General features: G+C 35.4%; 1 protein-coding gene across 1 annotated transcript; it reads right to left on the bottom strand.

The window, feature by feature from the left end:
* Positions 1 to 1,565: 1,565 nt before the first annotated feature.
* On the bottom strand, positions 1,566 to 19,913 carry LOC111060273 (tyrosine-protein phosphatase non-receptor type 11). The gene is made up of 4 exons (XM_039444449.1): positions 19,771 to 19,913; positions 15,802 to 15,924; positions 9,046 to 9,240; positions 1,566 to 1,839 (listed from the first exon to the last, which is right to left on the bottom strand). Exons 1-4 carry the CDS (start codon positions 19,782 to 19,784, stop codon positions 1,815 to 1,817), a joined length of 357 nt encoding a protein of 118 aa, XP_039300383.1. The 5' UTR covers positions 19,785 to 19,913; the 3' UTR covers positions 1,566 to 1,814.
* Positions 19,914 to 20,677: the final 764 nt, after the last annotated feature.

The following is a 20,677-nucleotide window of genomic DNA, read 5'->3' as shown; positions in this document are numbered from 1 at the left end:
AAGATGACAGAAATAATCACTAATAATTAGTAATAAAATAATAATCAGTAATTGACCGAACGATGTGAGGTCTAAGATTTAAGGCGACGGTTTGGCATTTCTCTTAATGTTTAAATGTTAAGATGTTTGAATGTTTAAATGTTTATATGTTTATATGTTGCGAATTTACTGCGTGAGGTCTACTGTTCACAGAACTACTAGTTACTTACTTTACTTACTTTTACGTATCTTCTTACTTTATGCCAATGCATACCTATAAACTTGAGTGTTGATAGGAAATGACATTGGGTAATACGGCAAGGCAGAACATCCAAAAGGATCTCTCTGCCGATAAAAGCCATAAGAATAAACAAATAAAACTATAATCATGACTGTGGAATGGGCTTCCTATGATCTACGATTATATTGGTTTCAAAATTGGCAAATGACGTTTGAAATTAAAGAAATAACAAATGTATTGCAATGACTTAAGCTGCGTTTACACCAAAGTTATTAACAAAATGTTAATAACTTAAATCCTTATAGATTCTATTAGATTGAACATAACTTATCATACACATGATGAACATATGTGTTTGTCAAGTTCCGTTCAAACTAATAGAATCTATAAGGATTAAGTTACTTACATTTTGTTAATAACTTTGGTGTAAACGCAGCATTAGGGCCGGTTTCCGAGCTCGGGATTCAGCTTTGTCCTAGACTTTAAACAGCTGGAGTCAGAAAATTGGTTTTCCAAAACGGGGCTTAGTCGCAGTCATTGTCATAGTCACGTTTGAATTAAATTTCGAAAAACTAGAAAATTGAACACAAAATAAAATAAAGAGAAAATAGTGTAAAGTTTCAGCTATTTTGAATTATTGACCGAGCGAAGTGAGGTCTAAGATTCAAGTCGACGGTTTGGCATTTCTCTTACTGTTTAAATGTTTCTATGTTTATATGTTGCGCATTTACCGCGAAACGCGGTAATAGATTTTTATGAAATTTGACAGGTATGTTCCTTTTTAAATTGCGCGTCGACGTATATACAAGGTTTTTGGAAATTTTGCATTTCAAGGATATTAATATAAAAGGAAAAAGGGAGCCTCCTTCATACGCCAATATTAGAGTAAAAATCAGATTATAGAATCATTTATCATAAATCAGCTGACAAGTGATTACACAGATGTGTAGAAGCCAGTCTATTGCTGTTTCCATAAGGTCTATAGTTTCAATCAGGTACTTGTGGATGAGAATACTGCGTGAGGTCTACTGTTCACAGAACTACTAGTTTAGGAATGTCTAATTTCTTCAAGGAAAAACGTTTCCAATTATAGAAATCAGAAAATAAAAACTACGACTACTGTTATAAAAATGCGACTCTACGCCCCATTTTGGAAAGCCAATTTTCTGACTCCAGCTGTTTAAAGTCTAGGACTTAGCTAAATCCCGAGCTCGGAAACCGGCTCTTAAAGTTGGGAATTTATTGGAATGACTTGGAATTCGAGCGAATTTAGAGTTGGATATTGAAAAATTTACCAATCAAAATATGTTAATTGACAGCGTTATGTAGAAAATGAGTATTAGAATAGAATAGATTGACTGCCTTTATTTTTCCCAAGTTAGGGCGCAGTCGGCCCTCTTTTAAACTCAACTCACAGTATTGAGTAGATAAATACAGAAACACAACTTTCTGAGGATCAAAGCTCAAACACATAATTCAAGGGAGAACGTGTAGCATTGGAGCTATGCCAGAGATTGCTCTACTCCTCTTCATTATTATGGATAGTGCTTGAGTAGTTGAAATTCTTCTGTTCACATGGCAATTAATTTCAGTTTCAAGGTCTGACATCCACACTGGTCCTATTGTGAAACAAGCTGATGCACTTTATTTACGTGTCGGTTTTATTATTTTGCTAAAATGTCTATGAGCTAAGTTTACAAGCAATGAAAAAAAAATGAATTTATTATTTGAATTTCACAAGTTTGAATGCAATATAAATGAAGTTGTTTTTATTCAACATTAAATTTCAATATCGGGGCACCAAGCTTCGCTCGTTATTTATTTATTGATAAACAGAACACAATTCTTTAAAATGATTGGGGAAGGACTAATAGGTACAGCCCAAAATTGTTTCTTCCCCGAATTTGGATTTATACACTATAAATATTCCAAAAAGTAGGTTATGTTCCATACACTTGAATTCAGATCAAATTTTCAGTCCAAATATTTGAAAACATAAAGGTTCTAATTCAGATTGTTTACATACCAAATTGAACACTCACTAATCACTTAGAACTGTAGAATAATGATTAACTTTGAATATTATGATATACCATCTCATGTCAGCAAATCAAATTATTTTGATCGAGTTAATAACAATTTCTAGATTTCTCGTAGGATACGGTAAGCTAATTGATTAACACAGCTGATCTCCCACACAGGCACACGCATCTTCTGTTATCGACAGACGACGAAATCATCATCTGTTTTTCCAAGGATGAATTATCCTTTTCATGTCCTTCAGCGAGTTTTCCCAGGGATGAGACCTAGTGCAATCGAACTTTTATATCATAAACCTACTATATTCCAAATTTCGTGAAAATCGTTAGAGCCGTTTTCGAGATCCGCTGAGCATGAATGACCAGATATAAATATAAATAAATAACGATAAGTTATATTATAAGAAAGTTGATCTTGTATTCCACAATTAGAATGTTAAATTGATAATATGATGACAGTTATGTGGTAGCTGAAGCTCTTCATAGAAGACTACATGCATAGATGACTACATAGATTGCATACATGGCTACATAGATGCCCAATAAATATGTAATACAAATAAGAATAATTCAACTAGGTACGGTTTTTCCAACTTTTAAAATGAATCCCACGAGAGATGACTATCGTTGACATAAAAGTAACAACTCTCAATATCAGAGAAATGTCAATGTTACTATTTTTTCAGATACATTACAACGGGAGTGTCTCGATTAGACCATGTGTTTGATTATACCAGGTCCTATTCTACAATGAAGCTCCGAAACTACTGAGCTAATCGAGATGGAATGATAAAAAACTTTCTCGATTAGGATTTGTATTGGTGTCTCATCTCAGAATGTGTTTAAAGCATTGTCTGATAAAGTTCCTTATAAAAACTGAATAAAAGCACCAAATACATGCTTTTTTGGATTGATCGAATCACAAAATATCATTTGTTAAGTGGGCCAATTTTCAAAAATGTTCATAAATATTCAGATTTAGAAAAGGCATTGACAAAAAAGATATACGCTTCAGCCGGGCGGGCTCTATTTTTATGGTAGCGTAGCTACGGACTGTACTTTATATATATATATATATATATATCTATAATTATATATATATATATATATATATATATAACAACTCGTGCTTCTGCCATTACAGTATATATGACGCCTGGTACAATCGAACTACTGGGCTAATCGAGACATTCCGTCTCGTTTTGCCCACGTCTCGATTATACCAGGTATTACGGTAGGTATGTTTAAAGAGCGAAGACGTTGTAGATAAAGATCTAATCTTAATTTTGTATCTGGGACTTTTTTCTCCAAGATGGATAGTTTTCTTTGTACTGGCTTATACAATCGAGACATGCCCATATCTCGATTAGACCAGGTCCTGTGTCTCGATTAGACCAGGTATCGTTTAGATGACCTGGTATAATCGAACCACGGTATTTAGATAAAAACGGTAGTGGTCATGAAATGTGTGCGCAGTGGCCAGCCAGCTAGATTGCGTCATCGCCACCAACCGAGGTTTTCAACACCTATTGTCAATAATTTTAGAAACTTATTTGCTGAAAACAGATGACTGGATCTAAAATGACGTCAGCTACACCGGAAATTCAGCACAAACAAGCGCGTGACACCTACCGTCTTCTTCTATATACCGTGAATCGAACTACTGGGTTAATCGAGACATAATGCTTCGATTAACCCAGTAGTTCGATTATACCAGGTCCTGGTCTAATCGGGAAAGTCCGACCAGGGGTAATCGAAATACACCCATTACAACACACAATTTATGAAATAATACAATAGCAAGACTACCCAAAATAAGTATCTACTGTAGTGATAACTGTTTTCCAATATCACTAATGGAATAAGAAAGAGAAACCCCAGATACTCGAATGATGTGTTTTCTTATTAAAAGTGGCATTTGATTTGAGGAAGATTTTCTAAAAGTGGCAATACGCATTCCAACTGGACCTACCAAATAGCTCTCCATTGAGAGGATCCAGAAATGAAAAGATGCACTGAAAAAGAGTTTTGACCATGCAATATCCATCTACAGTATCGGACTGGATTGAAGTGAAATTTACAAAAAAAGTTATTTAGAACAAGTTCAGTTGGAATATAAAAAATCAGAATAATAAATAAATAGAATAATAATAATTCTCACAAATCCTGACAGCCTACGAATTTACTTAATGGAAATTCATGTAAGATTTCTACGTGAAGACATAATGTATATCCATGTATATATTTATAGTTAGTGAGAGCCATTGTTATTTATTTATTTATTTAATTACAAATCATATGAATATGATCGGGATAGAACAAAAGACATAGCCCAAAACTATCCTGTTCCCAAATTTTGTTTTCAAGGGTTAGTTATCTTCAAGCCTTTCCTTTCTGTTGAATTGACTACTAGTAGTTCTGTGAACAGTAGACCTCACGCAGTATTCTCATCCAAAAGTACCTGATTGCAACTGTAGACCTTATGGAAATACAGCAATATACTTGCTTCTCCACACATCTGTGTTACCACTTGTCAGCTGATTTATAATGAATAATTCTATAGTCTGATTTCTGCTCTAATATTGTCGTAGAAGGAGGCTCCTTTTTCTTTTTATATTATCCTTGAAATGCAAAATTTCGAAAAACCTGTATATACGTCGACGCGCAATTAAAAAAGGAACATACCTGCCAAATTTCATGAAATCTATTACCGCGTTTCGCCGTAAATGCGCAACATATAAACATTAAGAAATGCCAAACCGTCGACTTGAATCATAGACCTCACTTCGCTCGGTCAACAAGCTGTGTGGAAGATGATAATGAGATTTATGATTAGTTTGAAAGGACTATGCATTTCCAAATTACATATTACATCGATCAAATGACTTCGCGTGGTGACGAGGATCTAAAGTAGAGCGTGCACTAGGTCGGTGGAGCGGCGCGGCGCGGTAAATTTTCGACCTCGAATTAAATACATGTGATCAAGTGTAACTCTGTACATTAGGTCGGGAGCGCGGCGCGGCGCGGATCTCGAAGTCTCTGAACTTTTTGGGGTGGGAACCGCGCCGCTCTACCGACCTAGTGCACGGAGGGAAGGTTGAATTTTTCGCTCGGGTAACTTCGTGAGGGCTCGGCTGTTTCCGAGCTCTACTTCAGTAAACAGCCTGCTTATCTGTCGTCTTCCAGTTCTCATTCTAATCAATTACGTATGATTACGCTAAGTAAATGGGATGTAGCCACATGTTCTCCTTTTTCCTCTCCTCTTTCTCTGCTTCATCCACAACTGCCAAAAAAACATTTTTTTATCTGGGCCATCCATCACTCACGTTTTGCCACTTTATCACAACCTCAAATAAGAACTGACCTAAATTAGAACTCTAACCTCAACAACTATGTCTTACCTCACATCGCAATTGACAAGTCCACGTCACGACTAACTAATCCTACGCCCCCTGTGGGTTGGGGGAGCTTTGAGTCGAACATCGTACTCAAGAATGTGTTGAAAACCAGAATTCACCCACAGTATCCATGCTTGTCGTAGGAGGCGACTTAAAGGGACCCCAAGGCAACTCCAGAAGTTGCCTTGCCTTCAAACCCACAGTTTTGGAGGGGCAAAAAGAAAAACCCAAGAGACCAGAGATGGGTTTAGTATTTCATGAAAAGAATTGATTCCAAGATGGGTGTGATTGGGGATGTTACTCGAATTGAAAATACTACTTTACTATGACTTTAAAAATGTGGTCCGCCATTTGGAATGCAACTTTATTTCTTTAAATAGGAAGGATGTCATGCGATACATGATTTTAAGAAATAATGAATGGCGAAAACCGCACATCGATATCTCAAACCGTTCATAAGATATTCACATTATCAATCAGTACCATGCAAATCAGAAATGATATACATGAGTGGTATTGATTAATAATGTGAATATCTTCTAAACGGTTTGAGATATCGATGTGCGGTTTTCGCCATTCATTTTTTCTTAAAATCCCATATCGAAATCATGATCGCATGACCACCTCCCTATTTAAAATAATAGAGTTGCATTCAAAATGGCGGATCCAAGATGGCGGACCAGATTTTTAAAGTCATAGTAAAGTAGTATTTTCAATTCGAGTAACATTCCCAATCACACCCACCTTGTAATCATTCCTTTTTATGAGATACCAAGCCGTTCTCAGACTTTTTTCTCTTATCACTACTTTGAATAGTATTGATTAATAATGTGAATATCTTCGAAACGGTTTGAGATATCGATATGCGGTTTCCGCCATTCATTTTTTCTTGAAATTCCCTATCGAAATCATGTATTGCATGACCATCTTCCTATTTAAAAAAATGAAGTTGCATTCAATATGGCGGACCAGATTTGTAAAGTCATTGTAAAGTAGTTTTTTCAATTTAAGTAGGATCCCCAATCACACCCACCGTTAAATTATCTTGTGTATGAGATATTCAGCCGTTCTCGGACTTTTCACCCAACCAAGAGCCATTAGCCTATCCACCCTTCCTCCCATTCCACCTTTGCAGAACACATTATCTCCACTGACCACACACACCCTGACATAAACAACAACCCTGAAGTACTCCACTATTCCCACAAAAACAGAAAATTAGATGTACTGGAACAGTTCGAAATATAAAAGTACACCAAACAACAGCCAAACAATATTCTAAATGATCAAATCAACTTTTCCTCCCACACCCTGTTTGACAAACTCATTTAAATCCTCCTCCATTAACCGCCAAAACTCCCCTCCACCCCCACTCTGACCAAATCTCACCCTCATAACCTTAAACACTTCAGATGGAACTAAATAGAGAATGCAATTATTCAAAATTTTAATGCTAATTAATATATAATTATTATTCAACGAAAATCCTAAATAAATGCTGTAAATCACCCCGAAGACCTCTGCTACTGCAGACATTGACAACAGGGTTAACAGCTAGATGGAAATTTGAAGAGAACTAATTTTTGGATAGTAGTTCTCTTCGATTTCCATCTAGCTGTTAACTCTGTTGTCAATGTCTGCAGTAGCAGGCAGAGGTCTTCGGGGTGATTTACAGCATTTATTTAGGATTTTCGTTAAATAATAATTATATTTAAATACTTCAGTTTCTGTTTGGCTTGAGAATGTGCAACACCAGCAGGAAACGGTCGTCTCCACACCAAAGAATGTGTTTTTTCACTTTACTATCTTATATAAAATAAGATAGTGACAACTATCTTATATAAAATAGGATAGTAACAATCAATTATAGTCTATCAAGCAAGAAATGCTTGATAATATATCAATGATTGTGAATTGCAGATGGCACTGCCATTATAACATGGACCTCACTATAGTACTTGGAGTGAGGCGGCCATATTTGTGGATCTATAACTCGAAAATAGTTGCCTATCTGACAGCCCCGATTACAGAGCGTTTGGTGGGGATGACAACCTTTTTCAGGTCTATGAAAATCATCCCTCTACTGCTTGCCTTTGACTGTTATCGGAGGTTGAAAAAATCAAAATTAGTAGACAGAACGTAGGCTGTAGTACAAAGTAGGCAGAATATCGCATTCTTGAAAATCATACGGTGACGTATAGTCAAATTATACAACACAAACATGTTTTGACATGCAAGCTTTCTGTTTATGCTTTACAATAATTATCAAAACATTCAAATACTTCAAGAATTTTGCCATTTAAAAGCAAAAACCCCACCTCCTAACCTACCCTTTCAAACCCTCAAGATTTCTTCATCTTCTTGGTCGTGTTTATATTTTGAAGTTTGGCTATACATCGGCTTGTGAATTTCAGGGATAAGATATTTTGATTCTCGTAGAACATGTGCTCGATCCCAGCATGTGTTCAGTGCATTTATATAAATGCAATGTATCGGATTTATCGGGATCGGTTTATCGGTTTATTGCAATGCATTGGTTAATCAAGATTGTTTTATGGGTTAATCTGAAAATTATAATAGTACTAGTAGTTCTGTGAACAGTAGACCTCACGAAGTATTTTCATCCACAAGTACCTGATTGAAACTATAGACCTTATATACAGATACAGTAATAATAGACTGGCTTCTCCACACATCTGTGTAATCACTTGACAGCTGATTTATGATGAATAAATCTATAATTATCTGATTTTTACTCCAATATTGGCGTATGAAGGAGGCTCCTTTTTCCTTTCATATTATCCTTGAGATGCAAAATTTCCAAAAAAACCTTGTGTATACGTCGACGCGCAATTTAAAAAGGAACATACCTGTCAAATTTCATGAAAATCTATTACCGCGTTTCGCCGTAAATTCCCAATCATATAAACATTTAAACATTAAGAGAAATGCCAAACCGTCGACTTGAATCTTAGACCTCACTTCGCTCGGTTAATAACGTTGTCTACTAACGCTTTTCCAGCGTATCAACTTTTTCAAGTCACGTATTTAGATACTTGAAATTGTTCGACTTTATTTTATTCATACAATTTGAATGAACTTAAAATATTTAACAACATCATTAGAATCGATTATTCATTCGCTATAAGTACGGAGAATTTTAAAGTTCTAGGTCAATCTTGAGGGATTAAACGACGATGTATTTGAAGCTACAGTGAATAAACTGTATGCTCAGTGTGGTAACTCTATCACTTTTTTACTACACGTGAAGTCACGCTGGCGTTCCCCCCACCACTTTGAATCTTACACCTGTGAGTGATCAACCTTCTGTCTACTAACGTTGGAAAAAATGACCCTCGTATTTTTTAAACAGATTGATTGTATTTACCTGTCAGTAGTGGTGTCGGCCGAGTTGAGCGGGAACTTGAGCTCGATAACTTCGCCGTTCTTCTCGCGCAGCTGTCCCTGGTTCTCCATGTAGTACTGCACCAGCTCTGACAGAGTGGCGAACTTCTCGCCGCCATACAGGTCGTACAGGTCTCCGGTGCTCTGGATCTTGATATGCGTCACCGAACCGTTGCGCCTGCAACAAACGCACACCAATACTAAAGTCAGCTTGCATGTGAATGAATTCAACCAAACACCGATTCAGATATACAGAATGTTTAAGAACTCCCTACCATTACGCTAGGGTGGTGGTCGCCAAACAGTCGATCGCGAGCTACCGGTAGCTCGTGGGGTAGTTTTTGGTAGCTCACAGAAATGCTTTGGTTGGCATAATCAATATTTTTTGGCCTCAAGTCCCCAAAGAGAAATATTCAAATATTATTCAAGTTGCATTGAGGTTGAAAGCTATGTTTAGCTCTACCTACGTGTGTGAAGCATCTTTTTCAAGTATGAAGTTCATAAAAAATCGATATAGGAACAGACTTACTGATGAACATTTGGACAACTGCATCAGAATGGAGGCTACAACATACACTCCAAACATCAAAAAAATACTGGATGACCAAAAAGAGTTCCACTGCTCTCATTGAAATGTACATTTCAACTTTTGTTATATTTTTTGCTATGAACTAAGTAGATTTCAATACTAGAAATGTATCTCTATACAATAAAAGTGTGAAACATTTCATTTTGCGGACTGTAATTTCTACAGTCTAATATTTTTTGGTAGCTCACTAGAAGGTTTATAAATGCTATTCTAGCTCACAGGCTCATCAGTTTGGCGACCATTGCGCTAGGGCATTGTTCCTGGGTAACAAACATATCTAAATATCATATTTAAATTGTCCGGAAGTCTTCAGTTACTCACACACAGTGGCGCATTTCACCAAACTGCTAGGGGGGGGGGGGGCAAAAACCCAAGGTATGAGGGGGGGGGAGAGTACTCCCAAAGGATGGAGGATCCTGGGTTTTTCTCCATAAATGTTACATTCGAAGATGTTATTATATGCTTCATTTTTTCCAGTTTCATAGAAATGTAGTTGAAGTATCAATAGAAACATATACATTACTAGCCGTCAGGCTCGCTTTGCTCGCCATATCCGTCTAGCCAGGGGGCTTCCCCCCTGGACCCCCGACTGGATCGTCCAAAAATGAGATCAACGGGCTCGCTTCGCTCGCCTGCATTTTTCATTTGGGCATGCTTCATTCCAACAGAAAGTCAAAGTATTGAGAAACGCAGAAAAGCTGAGAAAAACGTTGGAAAAACGCTGATTTTGGTCGTATCTTTGATGAAATATTAAAGTCACCTCATCACAAAATTTGTAGACCCTAGCTAAACCTATGTACCAAATTTTAACATCTGTCTATTACTTGATAAAAGAACTGAGAAAACGCTAATTTTGGGCGTATCTTTGGCGTTTATTTCAAATTCCTTCTGACACAACATTATTACACCCCACCTGAGCTTCTGTAGTGAATTTGAACATTTTCTGTTCATTTGTTCTCGATAAAGCTGAGAAAGCGCAAAAAACGCTGGAAAACGCAGATTTTGGCGTTATTTCAAATTCCTTCTAACACAACATTATTACACCCTAGATGAGCTTCTGTACTAAATTTTAACAATTTCTGTTCATTTGTTCTCGATAAATCTGAGAAAAAGCAAAAAAAACTCTAGAAAAACGCAGATTTTGTGCGTATCTTTGGAAATTTTTCCAAATCCGTTCTTAGTGCGCCTCTAAAGGGCCAACTGAGCATACCTACCAAATTTGAACGTTTTTGGTCCGGTAGATTTTTAGTTCTGCGAGTGAGTGAGTGAATGAGTCAGTCAGTCAGTGAGTGAGTGCCATTTCGCTTTTATATATAGGCTAGATTAGTTATATTAAATCATGAAATATTTATTAGAAATATAGGCCTACAGAGAGGCCCTAAAGTAGGAAAACACTGAAACAGATTTCTTAAAAATCATGGAAACAGATAAATGTTTCTTTTATCATGACAATTTCAACAATTTCATTGGGATCATATACTAATTGGAAAATAACTTTCAGATAGAAATCTAAAGAAACATTAAGCTGTTTATAATTCTTACCCAACTCTGTACATACATTATTGATTGTCTGATTGTGCCCTTTCTTTTGCTTCAACTGTGACATCTTGCAACTTGTTAATTCTCACGTTGAAATTTATGCATTAACTCACTTATTGTGCCCTCATCAATAATTGTACCCATTCTATATTTAAGCTTCAACTATACCACAGAGAAAAATATATTCTTTATTACTCCGTACCTTTAGCCATACTTTCAAGGCAATTTTGCTACGTTGTTGATAATGTAGAAGGAATTATACTACTGCTGTTTAAAAAAGTATTAAATCAGTATGAGATGCTAAGGATTCGTGTAGATAGGCACACATTTTCATTATTTATCTGGTCCTTGGGGATCACCTAAATGGCGCGCCTGCAGTCACACAGCGGCCATTTTGCTTTTTTCACTTATTATTTTATTTCAAATAATGGTTAAACATACGAAATTGAAACTTTGCACAATCATTTATAACAACTAGACAAAGCTACAAAAAAATTATGATAATTTTTCAAATTCACAAAACAAAATGGCGGCCATTCAAAATTTTGATTCTTAAATAACTCAGAAACCGATGGTTTTATAAAAACTTTACAAGAATAACTTTTTTAAGCAAATTCAATTGCCTATCGATTGATACCAGATTTTCTAAGATTGGACCAATATTAACTGAGATTTGGCAGCTTTAGTGGTTTGTGACCCACCTTTAGATGGTTATGTAACGTTATTTTTTAAGAAGAAAAGGTCGACCAAGATATAGGTGGACGGATGATGTGAAGCGCGATCTAAGGACGCTTGGAGTTCGTAACTGGTGGAGGCCGGCCGAAGATTGAAACAGATGGAGAGGCTATGTGAGGGAGGCCAAGGGTTGTAAAGACCTGTAGAGCTGAGGAGTAAGTGAGTAAGTAACGTTATTTTATTGTTTCAAATGACCCAAAATCGCTTACTATTAACATTCAATGCGAATAGACATTGTTGCATCATTAAGGCGACTCTATTAGCATGCCTTGGTTTGCACTGCAACAAACTTTTGTGGTCACCTATCACTAAGGCTGCCATATCTCAGTTAATATTGGTCCAATCTTAACAAATCTGGTACCAATCGATAGGCAGTTAAATTTACTAAAAATAAATATTCTTGTAAAGTTTTTGTAAAACCATCTGAGTTATTTAAGAATCAACAATTTAAATGGCCACCATTTTGTTATATAAATTTGAAAAATTATCATAATTTTTTTGTACCTTTGTCTAGTTGTTATAAATGATTGTGAAAAATTTCAATTTTGAATGTTTAACCATTATTTGAAAAAAGTACCTAAGTGAAAAAAGCAAAATGGCCGTTGTGTGAGTAACTGAAGACTTCCGGACAATTTAAATATGATATTCAGATATGTTTTTTACCCAGGAACAATGCCCTAGAGTATTGGTAGGGAGTCTGTAGACACCCTTTATAGTCTAGTGGATATAGTGCTCCCGTAGCAGCCTAGAGGTCCCGGGTTCAAACCCAGATAATAACAAGTTTTTAGCAAGGTCACTCCCGTGTTATCGGATGGGCACGTGACTATATCGGCCGGAATATATCATTCGAGACTTTACAACTGTCATAATTCAGCCATGACCGTCAATTCAACGTGTCCATCTAATAAGACGGGAGTGACCTGGTCAAAAAACTTTTGGTGATGAGCGGGTTAAGGATATGATCACATTGTCCAAGAGCCTGACGTGCATGAACAGAGAAACAAAATCTGAAAAGAGCCATTGGAATACGTTGCAGCTTTTCTGTAGCTGTTCACACTTGACGCAACCAGCAAGTGCACGCGTACAATGTGAATGTTCCTATTGCTCTTCCCGGATTTTGTTTCTCATATGCGCGCTTGGTCATGCATGACCAAGAGTGCACTTGCAGATATACGCATCTAGTGTGATCACACCCTAATGATTAGATTGCACCAGCGACATACGGTAGGAGTCAACTATTTATTTATTTAATTTATTGACAAACGGTCAAGGCAATTATTTATTTAATTTATGACAAAACGGTCAAAGTCAATTATTTATTTATTAAATTTATTGACAATCACAAATCATAATATAAATAATATGTTTAGGAGTGGATAACAGGTATAGCCCAAAACTGTCTCCGATTTTGACTTAATCTACTCCTCTTAAAGTAGGCTACAAAATATCAATAAGCTATACAATATACACTGCAATAGTGAAATTATTACACAAAATAAAACATTAGGAGCTACTCCCCCATAAGAGCAAACTCAAGCTTGGAGAAGAAGCCAGCCAAACTTTGGCAAGCGAATAGAAATTCAGAATCGTTGAACACAATAAAAATGAAAATCTGGTGTGGCGCCCTCTCACAACTTTCCTTGCCGTAATCTCTGGATAGCATTTAATTTGGATTTTCGTTTAATAATAGGCTAATAATTAATTCATTAGCATTTGAATAATTGCGATATCTCAGTAATTTCCTTCTGTAGACTGGCTGGCCGCTATGACTTCGTATAAAATGAGCGCTGCTATCCAGAGATTATCAGATTGGTGTAAGGGTAAGCATTCCTGACCGGCAATTAGGAGGTATATTGGGTTCGATTCCCGGGCTGACAAATAATTTTTGAACAGTAGCACTGATCGAATTTCCATCTAGCTGTTTATCCTGTTGTCAATATTTGCAGTAGCAGAAGTCTTCGGAGTGAATTTAATTGCATTTAATTTGGATTTTCGTTTAGTAATAATAATAATTAATTCATTAGCATTTGAATAATTGTAATAGGCCTATCTCAGTAATTTCCATCTGTAGACTGGCTGGCCGCTATGGCTTCGTATAAAATGAGCGCTGCTATCCAGAGATTGTCAGTTTAGTGTAAGGGTAAACATTCCTGACCGGCAATTAGGAGGAACTGGGTTCGATTCCCGGGCTGACAAATAATTTTTGAACAGTAGCGCTGATCGAATTTCCATCTAGCTGTTTATCCTGTTGTCAATATTTGCAGTAGCAGAAGTCTTCGGGGTGAATTACAGCATTTAATTTGGATTTTAGTTTAATAAAATAATCATTAGCATTTGAATAATTGCAATATCTTAGTAATTTCATTCTGTAGACTTGCTGGCCGCTATGTCTTCATATAAAATGAGCGCTGCTATCCAGAGATTGTCAGTTTGGTGTAAGGGTAAACATTCCTGACCGGCAATTATTATCAATATTCTAATGTTGCATTCAATCTTCATTGTAATTAATAAGTTTTTAATATGTGAATTTGTTGCATAATTAGCTGTTGTACTGTAATTTATTGTAGATTCGTGTATAAACCAGAATGTATTGTAACTTACTTGAATAAAATTTGAATTGAAATTTGAAATTAGGAGGTACTGGGTTCGATTCCCTGGCTGACAAATAATTTTTGAATAGTAGCACTCATCGAATTCCCATGTAGCTGTTTATCCTGTTGTCAATATTTGCAGTAGCAGAAGTCTTCGGGGTGAATTACAGCATTTAATTTGGATCTTCATTTAATAATAATAATTAATTCATTAGTATTTGAATAATTATAATATCTCAGCAATTTCCATCTGTAGACTGGCTGGCCGCTATGACTTCGTATAAAATGAGCGCTGCTATCCAGAGATTGTCAGTTTGGTGTAAGGGTAAGCATTCCTGACCGGCAATTAGGAGGTACTGGGTTCGATTCCCAGGCTGACAAATAATTTTTGAATAGTAGCGCTCATTGAATTTCCATCTAGCTGTTTACCCTGTTGTCAATATTTGCAGTAGCAGAAGTCTTCGGGGTGAATTACAGCATTTAATTTGGATTTTAGATTAATAATAATAATTTTTAAGAGCGCTCAAAACTGGAAGAAGAACTGTTTGAAATTTGGCTGTGAATTCGACGAATGTACTTTTTTCAACTGTCAGAGCCCATAAAAAAGTTCAAAAGCGTCATATAAAGGAATAAGGAATCTTATCAGAAATCTCTTTCTCTTTCCAACCATATCCTTCGAATTAGATTTTGACTGATAGTTTTCTAGTTATTTAAGTTTTAATCACGGTAAATAGGCCTATTTCGAAAATATCGAGAAATCGATACATCTCAAGAACAAAGGTCGATATAAACAGATTCTACAAGACATTTTTCTTGCAAATTTCATGAGGAATCTATGATCTTCGGCTGTTACAACTTTCATCGAAAAATCGATTCATCTCGAGAACAAAGGTCGATATAAACAGATTCTACAAGACATTTCTCGTTGCAATTTTCATGAGGAATCTATGATCTTCGGCTGTTACAACTTTCATCGAAAAATTGATTCATCTCGAGAACAAAGATCGATATAAACAGATTCTACAAGACATTTTTCTTGCAAATTTCATGAGGAATCTATGATCTTCGGCTGTTACAACTTTCATCGAAAAATCGATACATCTCGATAACAAAGGTCGATATAAACAGATTCTACAAGACATTTTTCTTGCACATTTCATGTAGAATCTATGATCTTCGGCTGATACACTCTGTATATAATGTAATAAATTGGCAATTTCATCAATCTATTCCATTATTATTCTCCCATACTCACGCACAAGTCTTTGGGCATAATGCACCTCACCTGACAGTCAAAGTGAAGTCGCCAGGATTGCTTCGACTCGGCCGGGCCAGAAACGAGCCGTCGAAGCCCCGTTCCATGAGAAGCACTTCGGCCTCCACGCCCGTAACGTTTGGATGGAACCATCTGCAACCAAACACAACATTTATCATACAGAAAATATCCCATAATATTAACACTTTGCACAGAGATACAGTGGAATTTCTCCATGTTAAGGTGAAATGAAAAGATGTTGTCACCACAAAGTGATACAGTATCACCACACATGATACATTATCAACAAAATATGATACAGTATCATCTCAACTTGATACACAACACATGGGATATCTTCTTAAACTGTCTTTTCCCTATAGTATCACCATGTAGTGATACAGTATCACCACACATGATACAGTATCAACAAAATATGATACAGTATCATCTCAACTTGATACACAACACCATGTTGTCGATGCACAGTATCTACCACTGATGATGATGCATTGAAACTAGTTTGGACTCAAATAAATTATATGGAATTGACAACATCTTTTCATTTCACCTTAATATCTCATAATCATAAGAAACAACAAATAATCATAAGAAGATATCCCATGGTGTTGTGTATCAAGTTGAGATGATACTGTATCAATATTTTGTTGATACTGTATCATGTGTGGTGAAACTGTATCACTTTATGGTGATACTATAGGGAAAAGACAGTATAAGGCCCGCCGCAAAGTAGACCCACGCTAATCCACGAAAAGCAACCCACGCCGTGGGATGTTTTGTAAACCATTGCTAAGCTTCTCCAGACATCTGAGGATTGCATGCAATGAATAATCCACTTTTCAGCTAATTGATTATGAATAATTCTATAATGGTTAACAAAACATCCCACGGCGTAGGTTGGAGTGGCGTGGATTAGCATGGGTTTACTTTGCGGCGGGCCTAAGAAGATATCCCATGGTGTTGTGTATCAAGTTGAGATGATACTGTATCATATTTTGTTGATACTGTATCATGTATGGTGATACTGTATCACTCTTTAAGTTGATACTATAGGGAAAAGAAGATATTCCATGGTGTTGTGTATCAAGTTGAGATGATACTGTATCATATTTTGTTGATACTGTATCACTTTATGGTGATACTATAGGGAAAAGACAGTATAAGAAGATATTCCATGATATAGGGCGTTTATGTTCCAATTATTCTATTAGATAGTCCTAATGCTTCTCTTTCCTGAAGCTAAATGACGCTGGTAGTCAAGTTGTGCTTGATATAGTGTGCAGTTCACTGTCTCATACTGTGCCGTTCTTAAGGTGCGTACAGATATACGCGCCGCGAACATGAGCAATTCACTTTATCAGCTGACTATATCTGTATTTTTACAGAAACGGTAATATATAGATATAAAAAGCTTTGCATCGGCTGATTAAAAGTGAATTGCTCATGTTCGCGGCACGTAAATCTGTACGCACCTTTACACTCACACCCGTCCAAAATAGTTATAATAGGCAGTAGTCGACAGTAATCGGCTTGAGTTAACTAAAATCGGCGGCTTGAAATTTGGAACATAAAGGACCTATAGGCTACCATGGATATTTCCTAATGCTATCTTTTCTCTATGATTTAATCAAGTATAATTAAGTAGCATTACATGTTTAAGCAAAAATTTAACAAGTTTACGAAGACTACATACAGGCATAGTCTTCCTAATAACTAGTAGTTCTGTGAACAGTAGTATTTTAATCCTCAAGTACCTGATTGGAACTATAGACCTTATGGGAATACAGCAAGACTGGCTTCTCCCACATCTGTGTAATCACTTTTCAGCTGATTTATGATGAATAATTCTATAGTCTGATTTTACTCTTATATTGGCGTATGTGGGAGGCTCCTTTTTCCTTTTATATTATCCTTGAAATGCAAAATTTCCAAAAACCTTGTATATACGTCGACGCGCAATTAAAAAGATCATACCTGTCAAATTCATGGAAATCTATTACCGCGTTTCGCCGTAAATGCGCAACACATAAACATTCAAACATTTAAACATCAAGAGAAATGCCAAACCGTCGATTTGAATCTTAGACCTCACTTCGCTCGGTCAACAAACATTTATCTGCAAACACCTACAACATTTAATCAAGTCTCATTTCATTCATTTAAACTGTGTTTCTTGTCTATGAGTAGGTATGGTTCCTCATTGAAAATAAATGACATTAAAAAAGCGAGTAAAATAAATCAGTACAGAGAAAATAAAATAAAATGGATAAATAAGGCGGATACGATAAATTATCACAATGTGGTTGAGAAGCCACTGTCTAATCTAACCGGAAAATGTGACGCAAACCATCTGAAGCTACAAGATTTTCATTTTAAATCTTCCGAGCGTGTGTTATCAAATGAAATATAAATATTACAAGTAGATAATCCAAATAAGTAGCAACCTATCTATAAGTCTAAACAAATCCATCATACATTAAGAGAATATTTTCAAACGTTCATTAACTTATCATAAGCATGGAATAATAGATTCTCAAAATAAAGTTGCAGTAAATTTCAACGTTCCATTGAACTGTATTGCTTTGAAATGAGCTGCTTATTAAATTAGTGCTTTGTTCATGATAATGAATGTGATTTATGGTGAAAAGAAAATAAAACTTCAGTACCGTAACATATGCTTTCCAATCTACAATGATTACAATTCAATAATGAAATGATCGCGTAATACTAATTAATTATTATTGCTGGTATAGGCCTAGAATTCAGACACACAATTTTATTTTCTACATGCGCTCAAGGAAATGGGGAAGCTCAAGGAAAACCCTGATAGCTTTTTTCAGCCAAAATGTGCCTATTTTAAAAGGAGCTTGCATTTTTGAATGTATAACTCTATGCTGAGGATGATGCTCACATGAGCTCTAAGCTTGTGCTTGGGTAATGAGACTGATAATGAGAAATGAGATGAGAATGAATAAGTTACAGCTTTAAGTGGGCTCCGATCCATCTAAAGCTTGCATTTGTTTGTTCAACGTATCATTTACTATAATGCTGGTTTAGTTTGTTTTACTCGAAAGAGATTAAATATAGCTGAGGTTATGTTGAGATATAACAATGAATGTAATGTTATTTTTACACTCATTTGTATTAATTAACCAATCACAATCCCATACACATATTTCCAATAATTATCAAGTAGCTTAGAGTACTTCTAAATCTTAAATAATAAATTGGTAGTTAACTGTACTTACAATATAGATATTGCGATTTTTTTCAATAGCCCTTCCCAATTCTAGTTACGTTTCTTCAACATTGTGAAAAAATCAACAAATTACAAGTAGGCTAAAATATAATTTTACTGTAGGCTTGAATAATTCAAATTTTAAACTCTTCGACAAACCCAATTGCTTTTATTTTGTTATTAAAAACACTATATTTAGAATTTATTTACAATTTATATTAGAATTTGTTTCATATACGCTTTGTTTTTTTCATATTTTTATGAGAAGGTTCTAATAGATTATAGTTTCAACTGGTATGAACAGCTATAAACTTGCTAACTCATGCATTATCTCAAAACATCTCAACAACAACTAAGATAAATAACAGGTTTCAAGACGTGAAATAGGAACAATATTTTAGATTAGAAAAAATATACTGTTCAAACAAGAATACTTATTTAGAGCAACGAATTATAACCTATATTCCCCAGTTCGTATAGTTTACGCCCCAAGTTACTATGGTATTTAAATATTACTGAAATGCTATTCGAATAAATAATTTGAAGGACTTAACATAAAATATATGTGTTACTTGTAACCAACAAAAACAATTTTTTAAATAGCCTTCTCCATTTGAATAAATTTATTCGGTTTGCCATAGGTACTGTCAAACAGCTGTTGGGGAGGTATCAATACTATAGACCTTTCAAAAAATTCAGAAAATGTATAACATTATAATTAATCTTTATTTCAGTCTTACCTTCTTGAAGTCATGTTAAAAGTTTGAAATTTACTATCAAAACACAGTTAGAAGTTTAGAATAATGACTATTGGCACATAAACACTCATTTATCAGCGTCATGACAAGCTGAAGCTATCGTAAAATGCAGAGCAGAACATCCAAAACCAAAATACATGCAATGATTACCAGCTGCATCCGAAAATCAGGCGTACCAACAATAAAATTTGTGTTGGGCGTATTCATTCTCACCACTATCACTAAAGATTTATTCAACTTTCTTGAAAAATGTTCCTTCTAAAGATTTTGAAATAATTATTTTCAATCATATCATATAATTACCTTTTATAAAGGGTAAAACTTTCATTTACGATGCATGAGTAAGTTTAGATTGGCGTTACATTACATTTACATGCCCGCGAAAATAAAGGATTTTTAAAACTCCTCAGTCTTGAATGACACTTATTCGTTTTCTATCTCATATTATGATTGTGATGATTTTGGTAGAATGTATGAATTTATTGAATATTAATTTTTGTTTATTCTAATTCCAATGTCAATTAGTTACATATATTTAGGGGGTGGTTAGTTAGTAGTAATAGTCAAATTCACCTTAAAGTTTACCACTAGGTTTACTATCACCAGCACCACATTATTTTTTATACAAAGGTGTATGAATACCATACCGTACCGTACATTATTTTTTATTGTCAGCTTTAATGCTCGGTTTCACAGAAGCCTGTAAAATTATAATCATGATTAAATGCAATGCAACCAATCAGAGAAAGCCTTTACAAAAAGAAGGGTATCTACACCTTCTCCAGTTGCATATTTGAAAAGGTATCAATTCAATTTGAAAATAATAATTCGTTTTGAGAATACCTGCACCGTACCGTAGTCATTTGTAATAATTACAGTACAAACTCTC

This window comes from Nilaparvata lugens, unplaced genomic scaffold, assembly GCF_014356525.2.
Source record: "Nilaparvata lugens isolate BPH unplaced genomic scaffold, ASM1435652v1 scaffold4697, whole genome shotgun sequence".
Classification (NCBI taxonomy): domain Eukaryota; kingdom Metazoa; phylum Arthropoda; class Insecta; order Hemiptera; family Delphacidae; genus Nilaparvata; species Nilaparvata lugens.
This window is presented reverse-complemented; position numbering and strand designations above follow the sequence as displayed.